Raw genomic sequence first — 16,127 nt, 5'->3', positions numbered from 1 at the left:
GTGCATCCTCGTCCGTTGGCGTGGACTGCGCGTTCTATATCAAGTCGGCATAAGGTAAAAATCGCCGGACGCGCCAGTAGCCGGACGAAGCCGAATTTGTGACGATCTCTTTACAGGCAAGAGAAACTGTAAAATAATGTAGCTCTTGCAACAAACGAACACAGATAAACTCTCGCTTAAAATACATAGGCAGGTTCAAGCACTGTGTATAGTATAACAAGAAGAAGGTATATAACATCTGACAAATATATATATATATATATATATATATATATATATATATATACATATATATATATATATATCAAGACAAAAGTTACCGTGAAGTTTAGATGGTTATAAAGTCTGAATCTGTCGTACCGTGACACAATCCTCACGAATATACATGAATTATTATGCTTAGTTATAGAGTACACCTATGTCAGCACATCTACAGATTCATTATGCTGTGTGTGTTTGTCGTGTGTGTGCATGACTTTCTTATTGCCATTGATCAGACAACATCGATTATACAAGGCAATGACGATGATGACGTGGACACGCCCAGTGCTTTCCACATCACTCGCAAGATGACAAAATGGCTCTGCATTACCACTCCTGCCGTCATATTCTCATCCATTGTCAGAGATGTATGTACGCATGATGGTAGATAATGACACATTCAGCGTTCAGTGCGTGAATTCTGATGAGGAGCAATTTTTATCAGGTACTTCCAGGTAGGCCCATTCATCATGACATGAACAATGAATCAGACAGCGTATCATCATTAGACCAAAACAGAAGGTACAGGCGACGAACTATGGGGGATATTTTCAGAATACTTTGCTTTTGTGAAATGTAGACAAAGAGGAGCCATTGTTGTATTATTTGAAAAGGCTCAAGTCAACTATGTGTATTCGTGTATGTTAGTACACACACACACGCACACACACACACACACACACACACACACACACACATATATATATATATATATATATACATATATATATATATATATATATATATATATCGCCACATACATACATACATAAATACATACATACATTGTACATTATACAAATCTACTGTGTCTTGAGTTTTTTGGTCAACACTAGTAGTGGCGACTCCAAAACATCACTATTCCCTGAGGGACATAAGCATATAGCGCCGAAGTGTATAGTATCATTGGAGGCACTGGGGCCATAATTTTAACCAGAAACTCGAAATAAGGCAGAGCAGATATATATACATAAGTTTTGGATTTAAAAAGAAATGAAACAAAAGAAAGGGAAAATACGAGGCGAGAAGTCGTGTGGTGGTGCGATGTTGTGGAGGGATCCTACAGTGACCCGCGGAGCAGCGCGCGATGTCAAAGTTGCTTTGTGATGTCACAAATGCTTCTTTGCATTTCCACCGAGTGACCCTACGGAGCAGCGCGCGATGTCATAATTGCTTTGTGATGTCACAAAGGTTAATGCTTTATTACATACATTCACAAAGTGACCGCACGAAGCAGCGCGCGACGACAGATTTGCTTTGTGATGTCATGGCGAAATGCCGTCGTAAAAAGTGACGCTATTTTCCAAATCGTATACTGCAGTACAATGGGCAGTGTCAAACAGGCATATTATGCTAGCATGTTCATATACATATTATGTATGAATACATGATCCTTTTTTTTTGGGGGGGGGGGGTCCAATATGTGTGCAATAATCATGTGCATAATATGCCAGCTCTTTCTAAAACGCTGAAAATGATGTGTCATCTTCGGTTTTTGTTTTTGTTCTTTTTTTTTTTTTACCGGGAACTTTGCTGTGATCCAACTTGTCAAGATTTGAGTTGCCTAGTAATCATCGAAGAATAGTTATTTCAGAGCAAGCGCTGGTAGCAAGCGCAATATTACAGCTTGAATGTTGTCCGTTGATATTCATATCACAAGCGATGCGATATATACGAGCATGGAAAATGGCTTGTCGTTTTCTTGATAGGTGTCCGTCTTATCGGCATTGAATAGTCAAGCCATCAAAAGGCAACAGGTATGAAAAGGGTGGGCCGATAGGAAGAAAGATTATTACCTTTCCATTAGTGTCAACTTTTGATTGAGCGAGCTGGTGTAAGGGGGAACACACAAACCCACTTCGAGCACAGCTTTTTTTCCCCAAAAAAGATTCCCAGATAAAGGAGCCCCATCAAACTGCAATTTGTATCAATATTTTACTTGCAAAGTGCGTTTTGTGAGTTAGGAACGACATTATTGATCAAGAGCCCTAATCGCTGTCGACGAACACAGCGGCCATTTGGGCTACAAACGGGCATTCACTTGTATTTTTGTGGTGTTTCCAGCGTCTTCTGGCTTCGCCCAAGGCGGACAGCAATGAGCGAGAAATGAATAGGACGGTAATTTCCATTCGAAATACTCGGCCCGTGACGACGGTAATGATTCTATACTGAACAAACAATCTTCTCCCTGGCTGTCATTCTAATACGTCGCGATTATGTCGTCAAAGAAGAGAAAAAAAAAATCTGCAAAAATATATCTTTATCGTCTGCAAGAGTTTATGGTTGTTATTCTTCCTGTTTGTCTGAAGTTGTCTTTCAAAGACGCGGTCCCTAACCAAGATCGTTAGCAAAAACCTCGCAATAAACCAATCCCATAACCGTAATCACCACGACAGATCTCAAAGAAGTGGCCCCCAAAATACATACACAGGCATAATGAAATACAATATAACGAATTTTCCAACAACTTTTCTTCTCTTTCGCGCGCTCTCTCTCTCTTTCCTTGATGATATATTGTGCATAGTTTATATCGTATGCTTCTTTGTCGGCGCGCGGAGAATACTCGAGACCTGTCACACATAAAAAACAGGGAACGATAAAGAAGTGCCGGTGGTGAAGTTAGCTGTGGCGTGGCAAACAAGCCGGTACCTGGTATATAATGACTATAAGAAAGAAAAAAATCAACAACAAAAAACTGTGATATATTGATGTGAGTATATAGCATTGAATCTTGTGCGGTTTGTCGTTCTGAATGCCCTCATTCGCTTCACCCTCGGGCTGTTCCGGTGCGAGATCGACTCAATAAAAATATTATAACTCGTGATTGATTCTCTCGTGCTCCTCAAGGACATGTTTTTAGGGGGAAAGGAACTTAAGGCAATGAATTTCTCGTTTTCAGACATAGTTTTATTGTGTAACCTCTGCCTGTAGGGGCAACGTAAGCTTCATTTCTATCTTCAGATTTATCGTTCCGTATGTGTAGGAGATGATCTTGCGACGCGTGATCAGTGTTATAACATTGCAAAATTGAAATGTAACATTTCAGGGAACACCGTCGAGCTTTCTTATTTCTAAATTGTTAAAAGATAAGTAAATTCTTCCTAACTGGTCAGAGTCAACTATAGATAAACTACATGATTATTGTACTAGCATGGAGACTTAATGATAACGGCATCATCTTACTGTGGAAACTATTTCATTACGAAAAAGAAAACTTTAAATATGTCACTTTCAGGCCTAGTAAATGAAAATATATAGTAAATGAAAACTTTAAATCATATCAGAACTGTGCCTTCTAATCATGTTAGAGAAGGAGTGTAGAAGAAATAGTCCACACTGTTTTTTCCACAAGAAAGTGAACTTCTGTAAACTTGTCGAACAATATTCATAACATATGTAAACAACTGTGTTACAATATTTCTCCATATATTTCAACACATCAAACTTAGTATATCTGCATGCCTATACAAGATTATCAAGGAAACAACAGAAGCAATTCTTTTGAAGGTGGAAAATGTTGACGGTGACTCAGGGAAATCTTGTCTGCCCTCGTACCGCGTGACAGACAGCTTGAAGCAGCTAGCTCCTCAACTCATTTGCTTCCAGAATATTTGGCAAATAAAAATAATTATATACTTTAAGAAACGATGTATACAATTCGGATAAACGCCCCAGCTTTGCGATGTATATAATTCACAGCAAACATGAGTATTCGATCAGTCGTGCCAGTATTGAATCAAAATATTTGTCAAGAAATTTGCGGTCATCTGACTTTCTTCAACGTCGATGGAGTCATAGTTTTGCTAACACAAACGTACAGGCAGATGCAGACATAGTTATTACACCCATGTTAAACACACCAGCGATGGGCGTGACCCTTTATTTTTTTTTCCTGGCAGCGCAAAATGTGACTATAGTGCAATAAATATTTATTCTTATAGTAATAGCTTTCTTCAATTCAAGCGGTAGGCAGTTAGCCAGTGAAATGGACCTCCAATGGGTAAAGAGGATTATTGTCAGGGAAATATGATGTCTTTTCATGGAAATGCAAGTCAATCGATATTTCTAAAATATTATCGTATACTTTCTTTCATTTATTACATTCAGGAAGAAACAGGCGGAAGATTAACCTTGGCGGTTTTGTGCTCACTGTAATTCACTTTATCATCGATGTTTCACTGGGACGCCTACTTTCCTACATTTTATTCTGCTGCTGTTTATACTCTGCAATCTACTCCCCTCTATTAGAAAATCATGTGGGAGTTACAAAAGGGAAGAATTACCCCCCCCCCCCCACACACACACATAGACAGACCCAAATTTAACAAAACAAATTTATCTGCACGTTGCATCAAGACGCATCAAACATTAAAAAAGTAAACATTTTTATTTTGTTTTTACAGAAATCTGACGAATTTTGTGATGTTTTCACTGACAAACCAGTAAGTAGGCCCTATATAGTTTGCATATGACCAATCGCCGTAATGAGAGGAAATATTGATATTGTGAAGTTTGGTAATGTACAGAGGGCTCCGACCTGTTAATAGGAAAGCATAACTGTTAGTGCATGAACATGGCGTATAAGTTAGATTGATTGTTAGAAGCGAAGGGATATGGCCTGATCTTATTGGTGGTTTGACTGGAAAAAATCAAACGAAATTCATAACAATTTGAATCGCTTGTGCACTCTTATGAGTATGTATATTCTTTTTTTTTTCTATTCTTTTTTTTTTTCAACTGAAGCATGACTTTGTATTATTTTTTTTTTGCCAGTAAGCGCTCTTATGTTTATCGATATCATTTATCTATTGCAAAGGCAAATGTTTTTGTTTATGATGTAGTACCTGATTTATCTTGTGCTATGTTTTGTTGGAAAAAGAAGAATGAAAATAAATGAATTGAAATGAATTGAACTGAATTGAATATATAAATACATACATGTATGTAAAATTCATTCAGGTGAAAGACTTGCATCCAGAAAATCCACCCCCTCCCACCCCAACCCCCCCCCCCCCCAAACACAACAACTCAACTTTGTTATTGCGAGTTGCGTTGAAGGTTACAAGACACCAAAAGGGGTAGGGGGATGAAAATAACTCGATGATAATTAATAGAACTTCCGGATCAACAAAGTGAGAGAGAGAGCATAACGCGATCTCCCTATTAATTAAAGCGAAAAATACAGCATTCACACTTCTGCCGAAAGCTTTTGTCGACAATTTTCATCGCTTATACTTGCATCACTATAATGAGTCCTCTCGCAGCTGCATCAGTTTTACAATTGTAAAAAAAAAAGAAAATACAGAAAAAAAAGAATGAATGTACAGGCAATGAAAACACTGACGGACAGGCCGTAACACGGGACCACAAAAGCACCGCTACAAATCCGCCAAGAATAGGGAAGATTTAACCCCATTCAGTCCGTGTGCCGTGAATAAAAAGAAAAAAAAAATAGTAAAAAAAAAAAAAAATACAAACGAGCTTCGGCTTTCTGCAAACCTCTCTTGTGTAAAGTCCAGTATTTTCTACCCTTTTTTTATACGAATTTTTTCTCGATGCGAACGATTTGTTCTCTCTTTTGCAAAGGTCTGTATATAATACATGACTATACAAGAGAGTTGAAGCATTTCTCTCTTCCCCTCCCTTGTGTGTCTCTCACTCCCTCTCTTTGTCAACATCATAAATTTGTGGAAAGTAATGCTGGGCATCCTCCCTCGGGGTAGGATTAAAAACGTGTATTGAAACCAGAGAGATCTAATTACCATGTCCTTGAACTTGAATCAATGGGAAGAGGGCGGCCTTTAGTTTACATATTTCATAGACCAGGATTTGGTTCCCGCCTCTCCATGATTTCCAGCTAGCTGCATGGGTGGTGCAAGCATCTTTCGTGACTCGTTTCAGATTTTGAACTTACTGCTCTGTTGAGACTTGGGTTGTTGTCGTTTTTTCTTTCCTTTTTGTTTCGCATTCTTATTCTGTACCAGTAGAATATCCACTCGCATACGCTGCGTTATCCGAAGAACTCTAGTTCTGCATACTTTCTGTAACAGATAAATTGTATGCGGCATACGGACTGTTAAGGCTAAAAATGTTGGGAAACGAAAGACAATGATGAAGTGCGTACTGCACTCTCCCATGCGGCAAGATTTTATCAAATCTTTTATTATGGGAAATGTTTCTGGAAACAATGTGACATCCGCATGCAACAGATTTCAAGGTATTAAGAACATCAAAGTAGGAAGAGGGGGAAAAAGAAGAAGAAGATGAGAAATAGCTCTTTCTTTCTAGCAAAGATGCGCATAAAACGATGAGACGCGCAATGAAAGAGCCGTGGAAAGTTATTATTGGTCAATGTTCGTGAGATATTACCTACTCCTAATTATGTACTGAACGGAGTAGCATATTTCTGACAAAATGATTATACTAAAAACTAAAATCATGTGACTTCAAATGCCATTTTATGCTTCTTCTGTTGTGTTTGTTGTTTGTTTTCCATCTTCATCTTTGATACGTACAATGAATTAGGGCCTATACCAGCTTTAGCTTGAGGCGGTGTTATTTCTTGTGATTACTTTTGACATTCTTTTCCTAATATTGCAAACAGAGGAAGTTACGCATCAGTGGCGCAAATCAATTTTGATATATTGATATTAGTGTGGGTGGAAGTGTATATATGATGCTTGTGTGCACCAGGCACTTCTTGTATAGTTGTATACCTAAGGTTTGCTTTCGTTTACTTTAATGAGAAAATATGTTTTAAAAAAAAATCGAATGATATGGATTACGTCACAACTGTTATGAGGACATTTGCACATAACACGCATTGGGCCAAATCTGTGTCTTGTTCAAAGGAGGGCACTCGTTACGTTCGTGCTCAATAATCTGATTGGTCAAACGCTTTATGACGTCAGTGGTTTCTTTGATACGATGGACAAAGTTTTACCGCGCGTAACGATCACGTCCGGCCTTACGTCATATAAACTCTCTTTTAAAGGTACCATGAGTTTTAAATGAAATGGGTTAGAGGGGTGGGGTGCGGTGGGGTGATGGTGTTGGACGGCAGGAAGAAGTAAGTCGTTCAGTTGAAAGTAAAGTGCGAACATTAGCCAGAATCTGGAGTCTGCTTAAGAAATTTTCATTGAATTGAGTTAAAGTCATTCCCCCTTCATTTTGTGATTTTTAAGTTAAAAATGAGTATTCGCGATTAAAAAGTAAGCAAACAGGTAAGCGAACAAAATTTAGAATATACACTGTATGTCACGTTTTTAGGAGGAGCAACATTGAAGAACATGATTATCATCAGAAGCATTGTCATTTCTGGACAGGGCTGAAGGAGCGGTTATTTGGTAAGAAATGTGTGCAAGACTCTATGGGGAAATGTCTAAAAAAGTAAAAAGATATCTTTAGGGTGGGTGGAAAGACAGCTTGAACGTGGAGAAGTACGCAGCAGTAGGTGGGGTGTGCTCTCCCCACTAACCTTCTTGAGCAGGAAGAGTATAAAAGACCATCTTTAATGCTCCAGCATGCAGTCACGTGGGCTCCTTGACCCTTTGTATTTTCCTCGACATCACATGCACATCAGTTGTGAATATAGGGTTCTTTCGTCTTTGTATTAAGAGAAAAGATGCATGAATAAAAAATAGCACTTACATGCGCAGAAAAGTACTTCGTCACCATACCAGTGGGTGTATATTGCACATGAATATCGTGGATGTTCTTCATTGTATACGATATGACTCATTAACTTGTTCATTACTTCTTCTTTTTCTTTTTCTTTTTTTTCTTTCAAATTTCCCCTCTTCACTCAGGTATGTACGTGAGTGGTTGGGAGCGATGGTCACATCTCGCATAGTCGAAGCCGAGGGAAAGGACCGCTTCTTCCTACCGCCGCACCGAGCCTTCTTCCTCGGGCGAGAGGGCCCCGGTGAGGAACTCACCATCCTCGCCTGCGCCCTTCCTGTGCAGAGCCAGGTCTTCGAGAACGTCACCGAATGCTTTCGGAGAGACGGCCCGAGAGGTAAGCTGCGGACGTAGGGTCACACCACGATATACGTTGATACATGTATAACATACTGGCTTGTCAGCCATGTGCAGTAATGTTGCTATAAGGATAGTTATTATGGACTGCTTACATGCACTCTCATTCACAATCCGACGTCAAAAATTCTGCGTATATCCTTATTGTAAATGAGATGAATAATCGTCCTCTGTCAGTGATAACATACCTCTAGTGTCCATTGGTTCAGTATATTTTCTCAGAATCTTCCTCGTGATTTCCCGCGATATATGAATTGTTGCCCCTCCACCATTTTATTACACCAGGTCTTAGAATCAGACGCCATGTTTCCCAATAGAACCAATGACCATTGGCAAGGGTCAATAATTTGAAATGAAGAAATTTCGGCCATAGGAATTCGACGGCGCTTACAATTTACAATTCATTTATTACTTATCACAATTCACTTTCTGCATTGTGGTCTTTCCATGTGTAGATTGTTCAAGTAAAGAAGAACGATATTATGACTCTTTTTTTTTTTTTTTTTGGTCATGACAGTCGTTGATATAAAGAGGGCTTTATATTATATAATCATGAGTGCACTTATGTTCAGAAACAATAAATAATAAAGAATATAATACATTCCTTGTTAAACGGAATGTGTTTGAATGCATCGCCTGGAGTCGTTCGTATAGTTGATATGATAAGTAATGTCTATAGTTGTAGGTTTGATTATCCCTGTGAATGAAACAAAGCGAAGCTTGCAGAAACGGTTTGAAGAAGTGAACTCTCGAAAGCAATGGTGCATGGAACTCTGCATGATGTTCTTTTGAAAGCTAGGTAAAATCCAATACAACCAATGACGCGTTATCATTACCCTTACGAGTCTGATGAATACCTTCTCCTTCATAAATAAACATTTTAGTGACTTTGTACTTGTGCCACTTTAAAGGGAAAAGAAAGCAAAATAAGAGAAGGCAGTTCGCCAACGCTACATGATAGTGTGTCAAATATTTCTCACTATTATTGTCTGGTCGCCCACACAGTATAAAGCAACCCACGCCCACATCTGGATTTCTGACAGCTTTATCCGTAGTGAAGGTCATCTTCTTCAGTTTTCCTTGACATTCTTCTGTTGTTAATATTGTCCCTTCGTTTGTATTTCTTCACAGGCGTACCATACGATCATTTCGACAAATTCCACGGCTTCATGAGCCAGTGTTCGAATATATGGTGGGGAAAAAACCTCGTCGAGAGCTTCATACCATCAGTGCCAGGATTACGTGAGAAGCTAGGTGAGACTGACATTAATCAAATCATAGCACGCAATATTTTAACATAGTAATGATGATGATGGTGATAATGATAATGCTAATGCTAATGCTAATAATAATAATAATAATAATAATAATAATAATAATAATAATAATAACAATAATAATAAGGATAATGATACTAATACTAATACTACTGCTACTACTACTGCTAATAATAATAATATATACATACAGACATATATATACATATATATATTTTTTTTCCGAGTATTGCTAAAAATTGGTAAAATGTGTGACTTCTGACTTTATGTTTCTTTCCAGCAGGACTCAATGATACATTAAAACAACTGAAAGAAGGAGGCTTCTAGGTGTACATAAAACATATTCTGCTTTGACATTTCTGCTAAAGATACGTGAATTTTGTGGCGAGGTTCTTATCTCATGCAAACTTATTTGATCACAGTCACATGTTTCTATACAATTTCTATCGCGAGCTGTCTTATGTCGACAAGTCTGTTGCATCGCCACCTTACCCACCCTCCTCCCTTCCCTTTCCCCCTTCAACTCAGACTCCGGCATATCTGTACTTGATGTTGGTTGCGGCGAGGGCGGAGCATCCATCCTGCTGGCCAAGCAGTTCTGCAACTCCCGCTTCGTGGGCGTAGACATCTGCCATTACGCTATCAGCCAGGCCAAAGCCATGGCGGTGGAGCAAGACGTGCAGAACGTCGACTTCCAGGTGATGGACGCGCACATGATGCCGGACGAGTGGGCCAACAAATTCGACTACGTGCTGGCCAGCGACTCGCTACACGACATGGCCCACGTCAGTGTCGCGCTCGAGATGATCCAGAAGGTGCTGACTCCGGACGGCTACCTCTCCGTCCTCGAGGTCAACGCCCATTCGGACATCGTGGACAACATGGCTATGCCTTTCGCATCCACGTTCTACACCAACAGCCTGTTCCACTGCATGACGGTGTCGCTTGCCGCCGAGGGCGGCGAAGGACACGGCAACATGTGGGGACGGGAGAAGACGACGGCAGCTCTTCGAGCGGGAGGGTTCACCGTCATCGACGAGTCGGTACCCGAGGGCTGGTTCAATATACACTACGTGTGCAAACAGACGGACAAGACAGGCAAGGAAGTTACGACAACCCACTGAAGGGGTCACAGGTTGAACTGCACCTACATGTTGGTTTGGCAGCTTTATACCACTCCACTCCTGAATGGTGATGGGAGACAGTATTTGTGAGCGGAAGCGTCATATTACAATCGATTTTTTGAATTAATTAGAATAAAGAAAACGTGTAAAGTACAATTCAGTTTTCCTTTTTACAGCAGCATTTTTTTTTTTAATGATTGTTTACTGAACTCTGTATTTAACATTGATTTCTTTTGTCCTGTCGTATGGATAATACACATTTTTTTCCAAGCGACTGTGCTGAAGCTGACTTCAATCAGTATGTTTTAGCACGCCTGGACGACTGTACACCAGCCTGTAACAGAGACATTATGTAAATAACCATGGTAACACTAGCTTGTACTGAATCGACGGGGAGAATGTAAGTTACGTCACTGTATAGTCTGCACCTATCAATCCCATAATTATTTATTTTAATGGATAAAGTGTACAGTGTCTTGTACAGACTTTTTTCCCGAAAGTGTTTCTATTATAGATATACATATACTTCTATATATTATATATATATATATATTTCGAACCGAGTATATATATTTCTGAGACCGGAAGAGATAGAAAAGCCGAATAAACAATCGCTGTTGTAATTTCTATACATAATACGATGTCGTGTAAACACACTGTGAACTTTGTAGGTATAGCTTGGACCAAACGTTCTGTCATTCCTGCAAAATAATAGAAATAGCACAAAATCATCCTTAGGATGTAATAGACCATCGTAATGTTGCAGTGTTCTCAAATGCAGGTGTGTGCCATTTGATCTGTATTATAATACGCATCTGGTTTTGCAGCATATCTTGAGCTTGAGGAAAGTGGTGTTGTGAAAATGAATCAATCGCCTAACCATGTTCTAATAATCATCGATGAAGAAAATCTTCATTATGCAGCATGGATCATTCTATGAGCATAGTGAAAATGCAAAAATAAAGGCATTCCAGACGTCATATCTTGTGAAGATTCACAACATCATGCGTGGAAAGATGAAGTAACATGCAATTCCGACGTGTACTATTCATGCGTATCGCCTTTACCGTATTTCATTTTGCCGTAATACAACTGGAAGAAAAAATAAAATACCGCACACAACTTTTAGATGATTTCACTGCAGATGAAAAGAACGTTAATTTCTTTATTGCAAGTGTTCTCAAACACATCCATGGACATTGTCAGGACACAACGCTAACACAACAAGGAACTTTCACGAGTGGAAACAACTTAAAAAAACACATGGAATTTGTCATTATTTACGAGACGATTCATCATTCATAGAGATGGTACAGATTGCAAATTGTTCACGTTTTGAATGATCAAAAGTTTATGCTATTTTCACTAGTCAAAATTGCGTTTTAATATCACTGAATATTACATTTGCCTCTAACTTGACAATGCCCCCTAGGCCTACTTTAGACGTTTTGAAATGAAAAGTAGATAGTATATATGCCTATATTGATAATTTGTTTGCATCAGTTGTTCACTTTAATGATAAGTTGATCAGGATGTGTGTTTTTTTTTAATGATCGAAAAATTCATGTTTTCTATTTTACATGGTTTGATACACATTCCTTAATTATCGAAATTATGCTCTATGTATTTTCGGTTTCTCTGTCTCTCCTCTCACTCTACCATCGTTCTCCGATCTCCACTTCGCTTAAAGGACGCAAACTGAGACGTAAGATATGGGAGTATCCAATTCCGAATTACTGAACAAACCTCTGCAGCTGCGAGATCAATCTAATACAAGAAAATACAAAGAACAGGAATAAGACCGCGCCACAAAACCACGAGGTAGCGGCATGTGAGATCATTTCAGATACGTACTGGCTACGAAGTGGCTTGCAAAAAAAAACAAAAAAAAAAAAAACCTAAAACAAAAACCCAAAGCAAAAACCCAAAACAAAAGAAAACAAAATTAGATTAAATTGAACGAGAAATCGATCACAAATATTCTGATTTGTGTTGCCCCAGAAACTTGACATCAAAGATCATGCAAGCATATACTTCATCGGATTCTTTGCCCTGTCACAATGTAATCACTAACTTGGAAGTTCACACGAGACCTGATTTCACCGATTTGAGCCAGAAAAAAAAAGTACTGCAGAGGTCATTGCCTCCAAAATTTGGATGTTGAATTGGGATATAGATTTCAGAAGCCAAATAAGTTGACAAGTTGTGAGCATTCATTTTGTCCATGACTTATTCGAGAAGAAATCAAATCGTAAGGAGCTGTACATTCATTGAAGATGCAGGTTGAAATACACAATTCAAAATCTACACATTTCTTTATTGCTATACTACGAGCGTACAGTGTATATTGTAATCTCAGGAAACGTGGACAGGGACGCACTCACACACAATCATCACACACATCCTCGCTGCACAAATGAGCAATGCATCATGTATAGTCACTGGGATTGAAATGGATATCTGTTCTGTTTGTTACTTTTTTTTTTCCATTTTTGTTACTTTGAAGCCGGTCAGATATTCAAGACTCGAATATGAGCCGTCACTTGAAAATGTTTGTTCACTGCCATTTAACCGGCGGATTAGATTGACGATTTCAAACAACGCATCTTTTTGTCTATGTTGTTTCGATTGATCATAATCATTACTATCTCATTTTGTTGCGCTTATAATATTAGTAGGCGATTTACCCGCTCAGCTGCATGTCTGCTGGTATGACTAGATGACATTGATTGTGTGATCTGCAGAACACCATTCTCTTTCTTGGCTCAACCTGCAATGTATGATAAATGGATGTATTCATGTTTACACTTTCCTACGCAAGCGTACAGCAAAATATCTTACTTTCTTGTATGGACAACCATTCTGGAATACAAACTGTACAGTTTATCTTTTTATATTTAAATCGTATTCATGGCGGGTTCAATAAATATTTTGAATTATTGAACTGTTTGGAATCGCGTGTCAATGTCGTCGAGAGTTGGTGTGCTTTATACTTTATTTTGAAAAGGCAAGTTCATATTGTTTCTTTTCCAACCAAGAAAATTGTATTTATGATAATTATCAATACCACAGTAAGCATTAAAGTCATTCCTATTTTTACTGTAATCATAACCATAACAAGTCATAACATCAATATTTTTTTCCTATGGTCATCATTGATATCATGTTGTCACAGTTGATAATATCAATCGTCACGATCATTATAGAGAGAGAGAGAGGGAGAGGAGAGAAGATGGTGAAAATGTATACAAGTGTACTTATAACTGTATACATGACAACTAGGATATGAATAGAAGAGATTACATACCAGGAAGGGAGACAAAGAGAGAGAGAGAGAGAGAGAGAGAGAGGGAGGAGAGAAGGGGGTGGAGAAAGTCACCTATTTGACAACAGATTATTATGTGCATCACCTGCGAAGAATCTGTTAAATATATAAATATGTATATTACCATATATATATATTCATACATATATACATACATACATGTATACATAATGAATATATGAAAGTTCTGCGTCGGTGTATAATAAATAGATATCAAGAGTAAAAACAGTCGCATAAAAACACCTGCAGGAGCAAAAAAAAAAAAAAAAAAAATTGGACTGACGTTTCGGTCAAAGACTTATGCGTCTCCATAGCTTCTTGCATCTATTTCTTTATGTTTAGACTTACTTTGATAAAGGTCTTTGACCGAAACGTCAGTCAAATTTTTTGGATCCTGCGGTGTTTTTATACGACTGTTTATATATATATATATATATATATATATATATATATATATATATATATACATATATATATATATATATATATATATATATATATATATATATATATATTCATATATATATATATATATATATATATATATATATATATATATATATATATATATATATATGTTTATTATGTAGGTTGCAATTTGATAGCAATTTTCAGATGCAGTATTCTATACACACAATCACACATACACAAAATGCACACACACACACACACAATCACACATGCACAAAATGCACACACACACACACACACACAAACAAACACTTAAACCACACCAACATGTCGCAGGATCCAAGGTGTAGGCCTATTCATTCAACATAATTACGTTTTGACGTAAAACAACACATTCTCCCCACACGCTATTATCAAAAGTGAGTGAACTCACATAATATGGGCTTGTTTTTCTATGTTGTCATAGACGTCTGCTGCATGTTAGGTCTAATGCTACAGCACTGCTTGATTGATTTGATTTGTCCTTATTTTTTTATCCGAGCGTAATACTCTGTATTGTTTTCTGTGTATGGTTTTTCGAGCGCGGTTCGAGAAAGATAACAGAACATGTGGCCAGGAAAGGGCGCTGCCAAGCAAGTCCATTGAATTTACTGCAGCTTGGACTGTTCCTATGGATGAGCTCATGTGGAATGAAGTTGTATTTTGCTTCGATACAGTGAGCAATTATGCAAATGCAATTGGAAGCTAGTACATTGGAGTCAGCTCGGCAGCAATAACGCGTCGAATTATCGAGATAGGGGAAAAAAAAAACAGGTTGGCATGATGGAAGAAGAGAGAGAGAGAAAAAATGGAGGAAATATTTATGTCAAGCATACTTGACGGAAACCTCGTGTGTTTATTCGCTGGGGTTCTGCCGTGTACTGCTGGCTGTGAAGCAAAGAGCCACATGGCGTGTTATTGAGATTATCCTGTCACGAAAACATGTACCTCTCAGCATGCTCCTGACATGGTCCTCCTTTTGGGGGGTTGCGATGCACGAATGAAAGCTACATTTGTAAATTCAGCTTGACTTCCCTTCCATAATGGTTGAGCGGTCGCCGCTTTATAGGCATTGCACAGCGCGGACGCTAATCGAGTTACAGGGTTATCTAACGTCGATATGGAATGTGGAACGTAAACAGCGCTTGTGCTGTTTACGAGTTTAAATTAACTGAAATTCTGAAAAATTTTCCCTTCTATAGTTGAAAGTCTGTATGTTTCAAATTGAATTAAACGGAATACATGATCATAAAATAATCTACACAAACATTGTGCCTCGCTGGATTCAAACATCCCAAGAAATGTACCTAATAAGTAATATAGCCCAAATATCACACAGTTATAATCAATACAACAAAAACGTACCCCCCCCCCCCCCTTAATCAAAGTGGCGTAACTTCAGAACTAGTGTAGATTTTTAGGTAAATTGTTTTGGGGTGTATTTCTACATTTATTGACGAACTTCTAAGTGAAAATGAGAGTGATTTGTTGTGTCATACATGAGTGAGCACATTATCAAAGATAAAATGGTCACTTTCGATTAAAAAGTTTCAAGAGTCATAGTATTATGGGGTCTGTGAAACATTCTGTTTTTCGTGTATGTTTGAGTTGCTGTTGTGTCATCCATACTTTGACCTTCTCAGATAGTAGGGC

The 16,127-nt window shown here is 38.2% G+C and overlaps 1 protein-coding gene across 1 annotated transcript in view; it reads left to right on the top strand.

Annotated features, from left to right (window-relative positions):
• LOC140234747 (S-adenosylmethionine-dependent methyltransferase Rv2258c-like) overlaps window positions 1–13,643 on the top strand; it is a 30,562-nt gene extending 16,919 nt beyond the window's left edge. Inside the window, exons 2-4 of the mRNA XM_072314789.1 lie at window positions 8,070–8,278; window positions 9,430–9,552; window positions 10,104–13,643. Of these exons, the coding sequence (XP_072170890.1) occupies window positions 8,070–8,278; window positions 9,430–9,552; window positions 10,104–10,699 (928 nt within the window). The 3' untranslated portion in view covers window positions 10,700–13,643. The remainder of the gene's footprint in view (window positions 1–8,069; window positions 8,279–9,429; window positions 9,553–10,103) is intronic.
• Window positions 13,644–16,127: the final 2,484 nt, after the last annotated feature.

The sequence above is a fragment of the Diadema setosum genome, chromosome 1 (genome assembly GCF_964275005.1).
Source record: "Diadema setosum chromosome 1, eeDiaSeto1, whole genome shotgun sequence".
In the NCBI taxonomy this organism is placed as follows: Eukaryota; Metazoa; Echinodermata; class Echinoidea; order Diadematoida; family Diadematidae; genus Diadema; species Diadema setosum.
The sequence above is the reverse complement of the archived record's forward strand: the minus strand, read 5'-3'. Positions and strand labels throughout refer to the sequence as shown.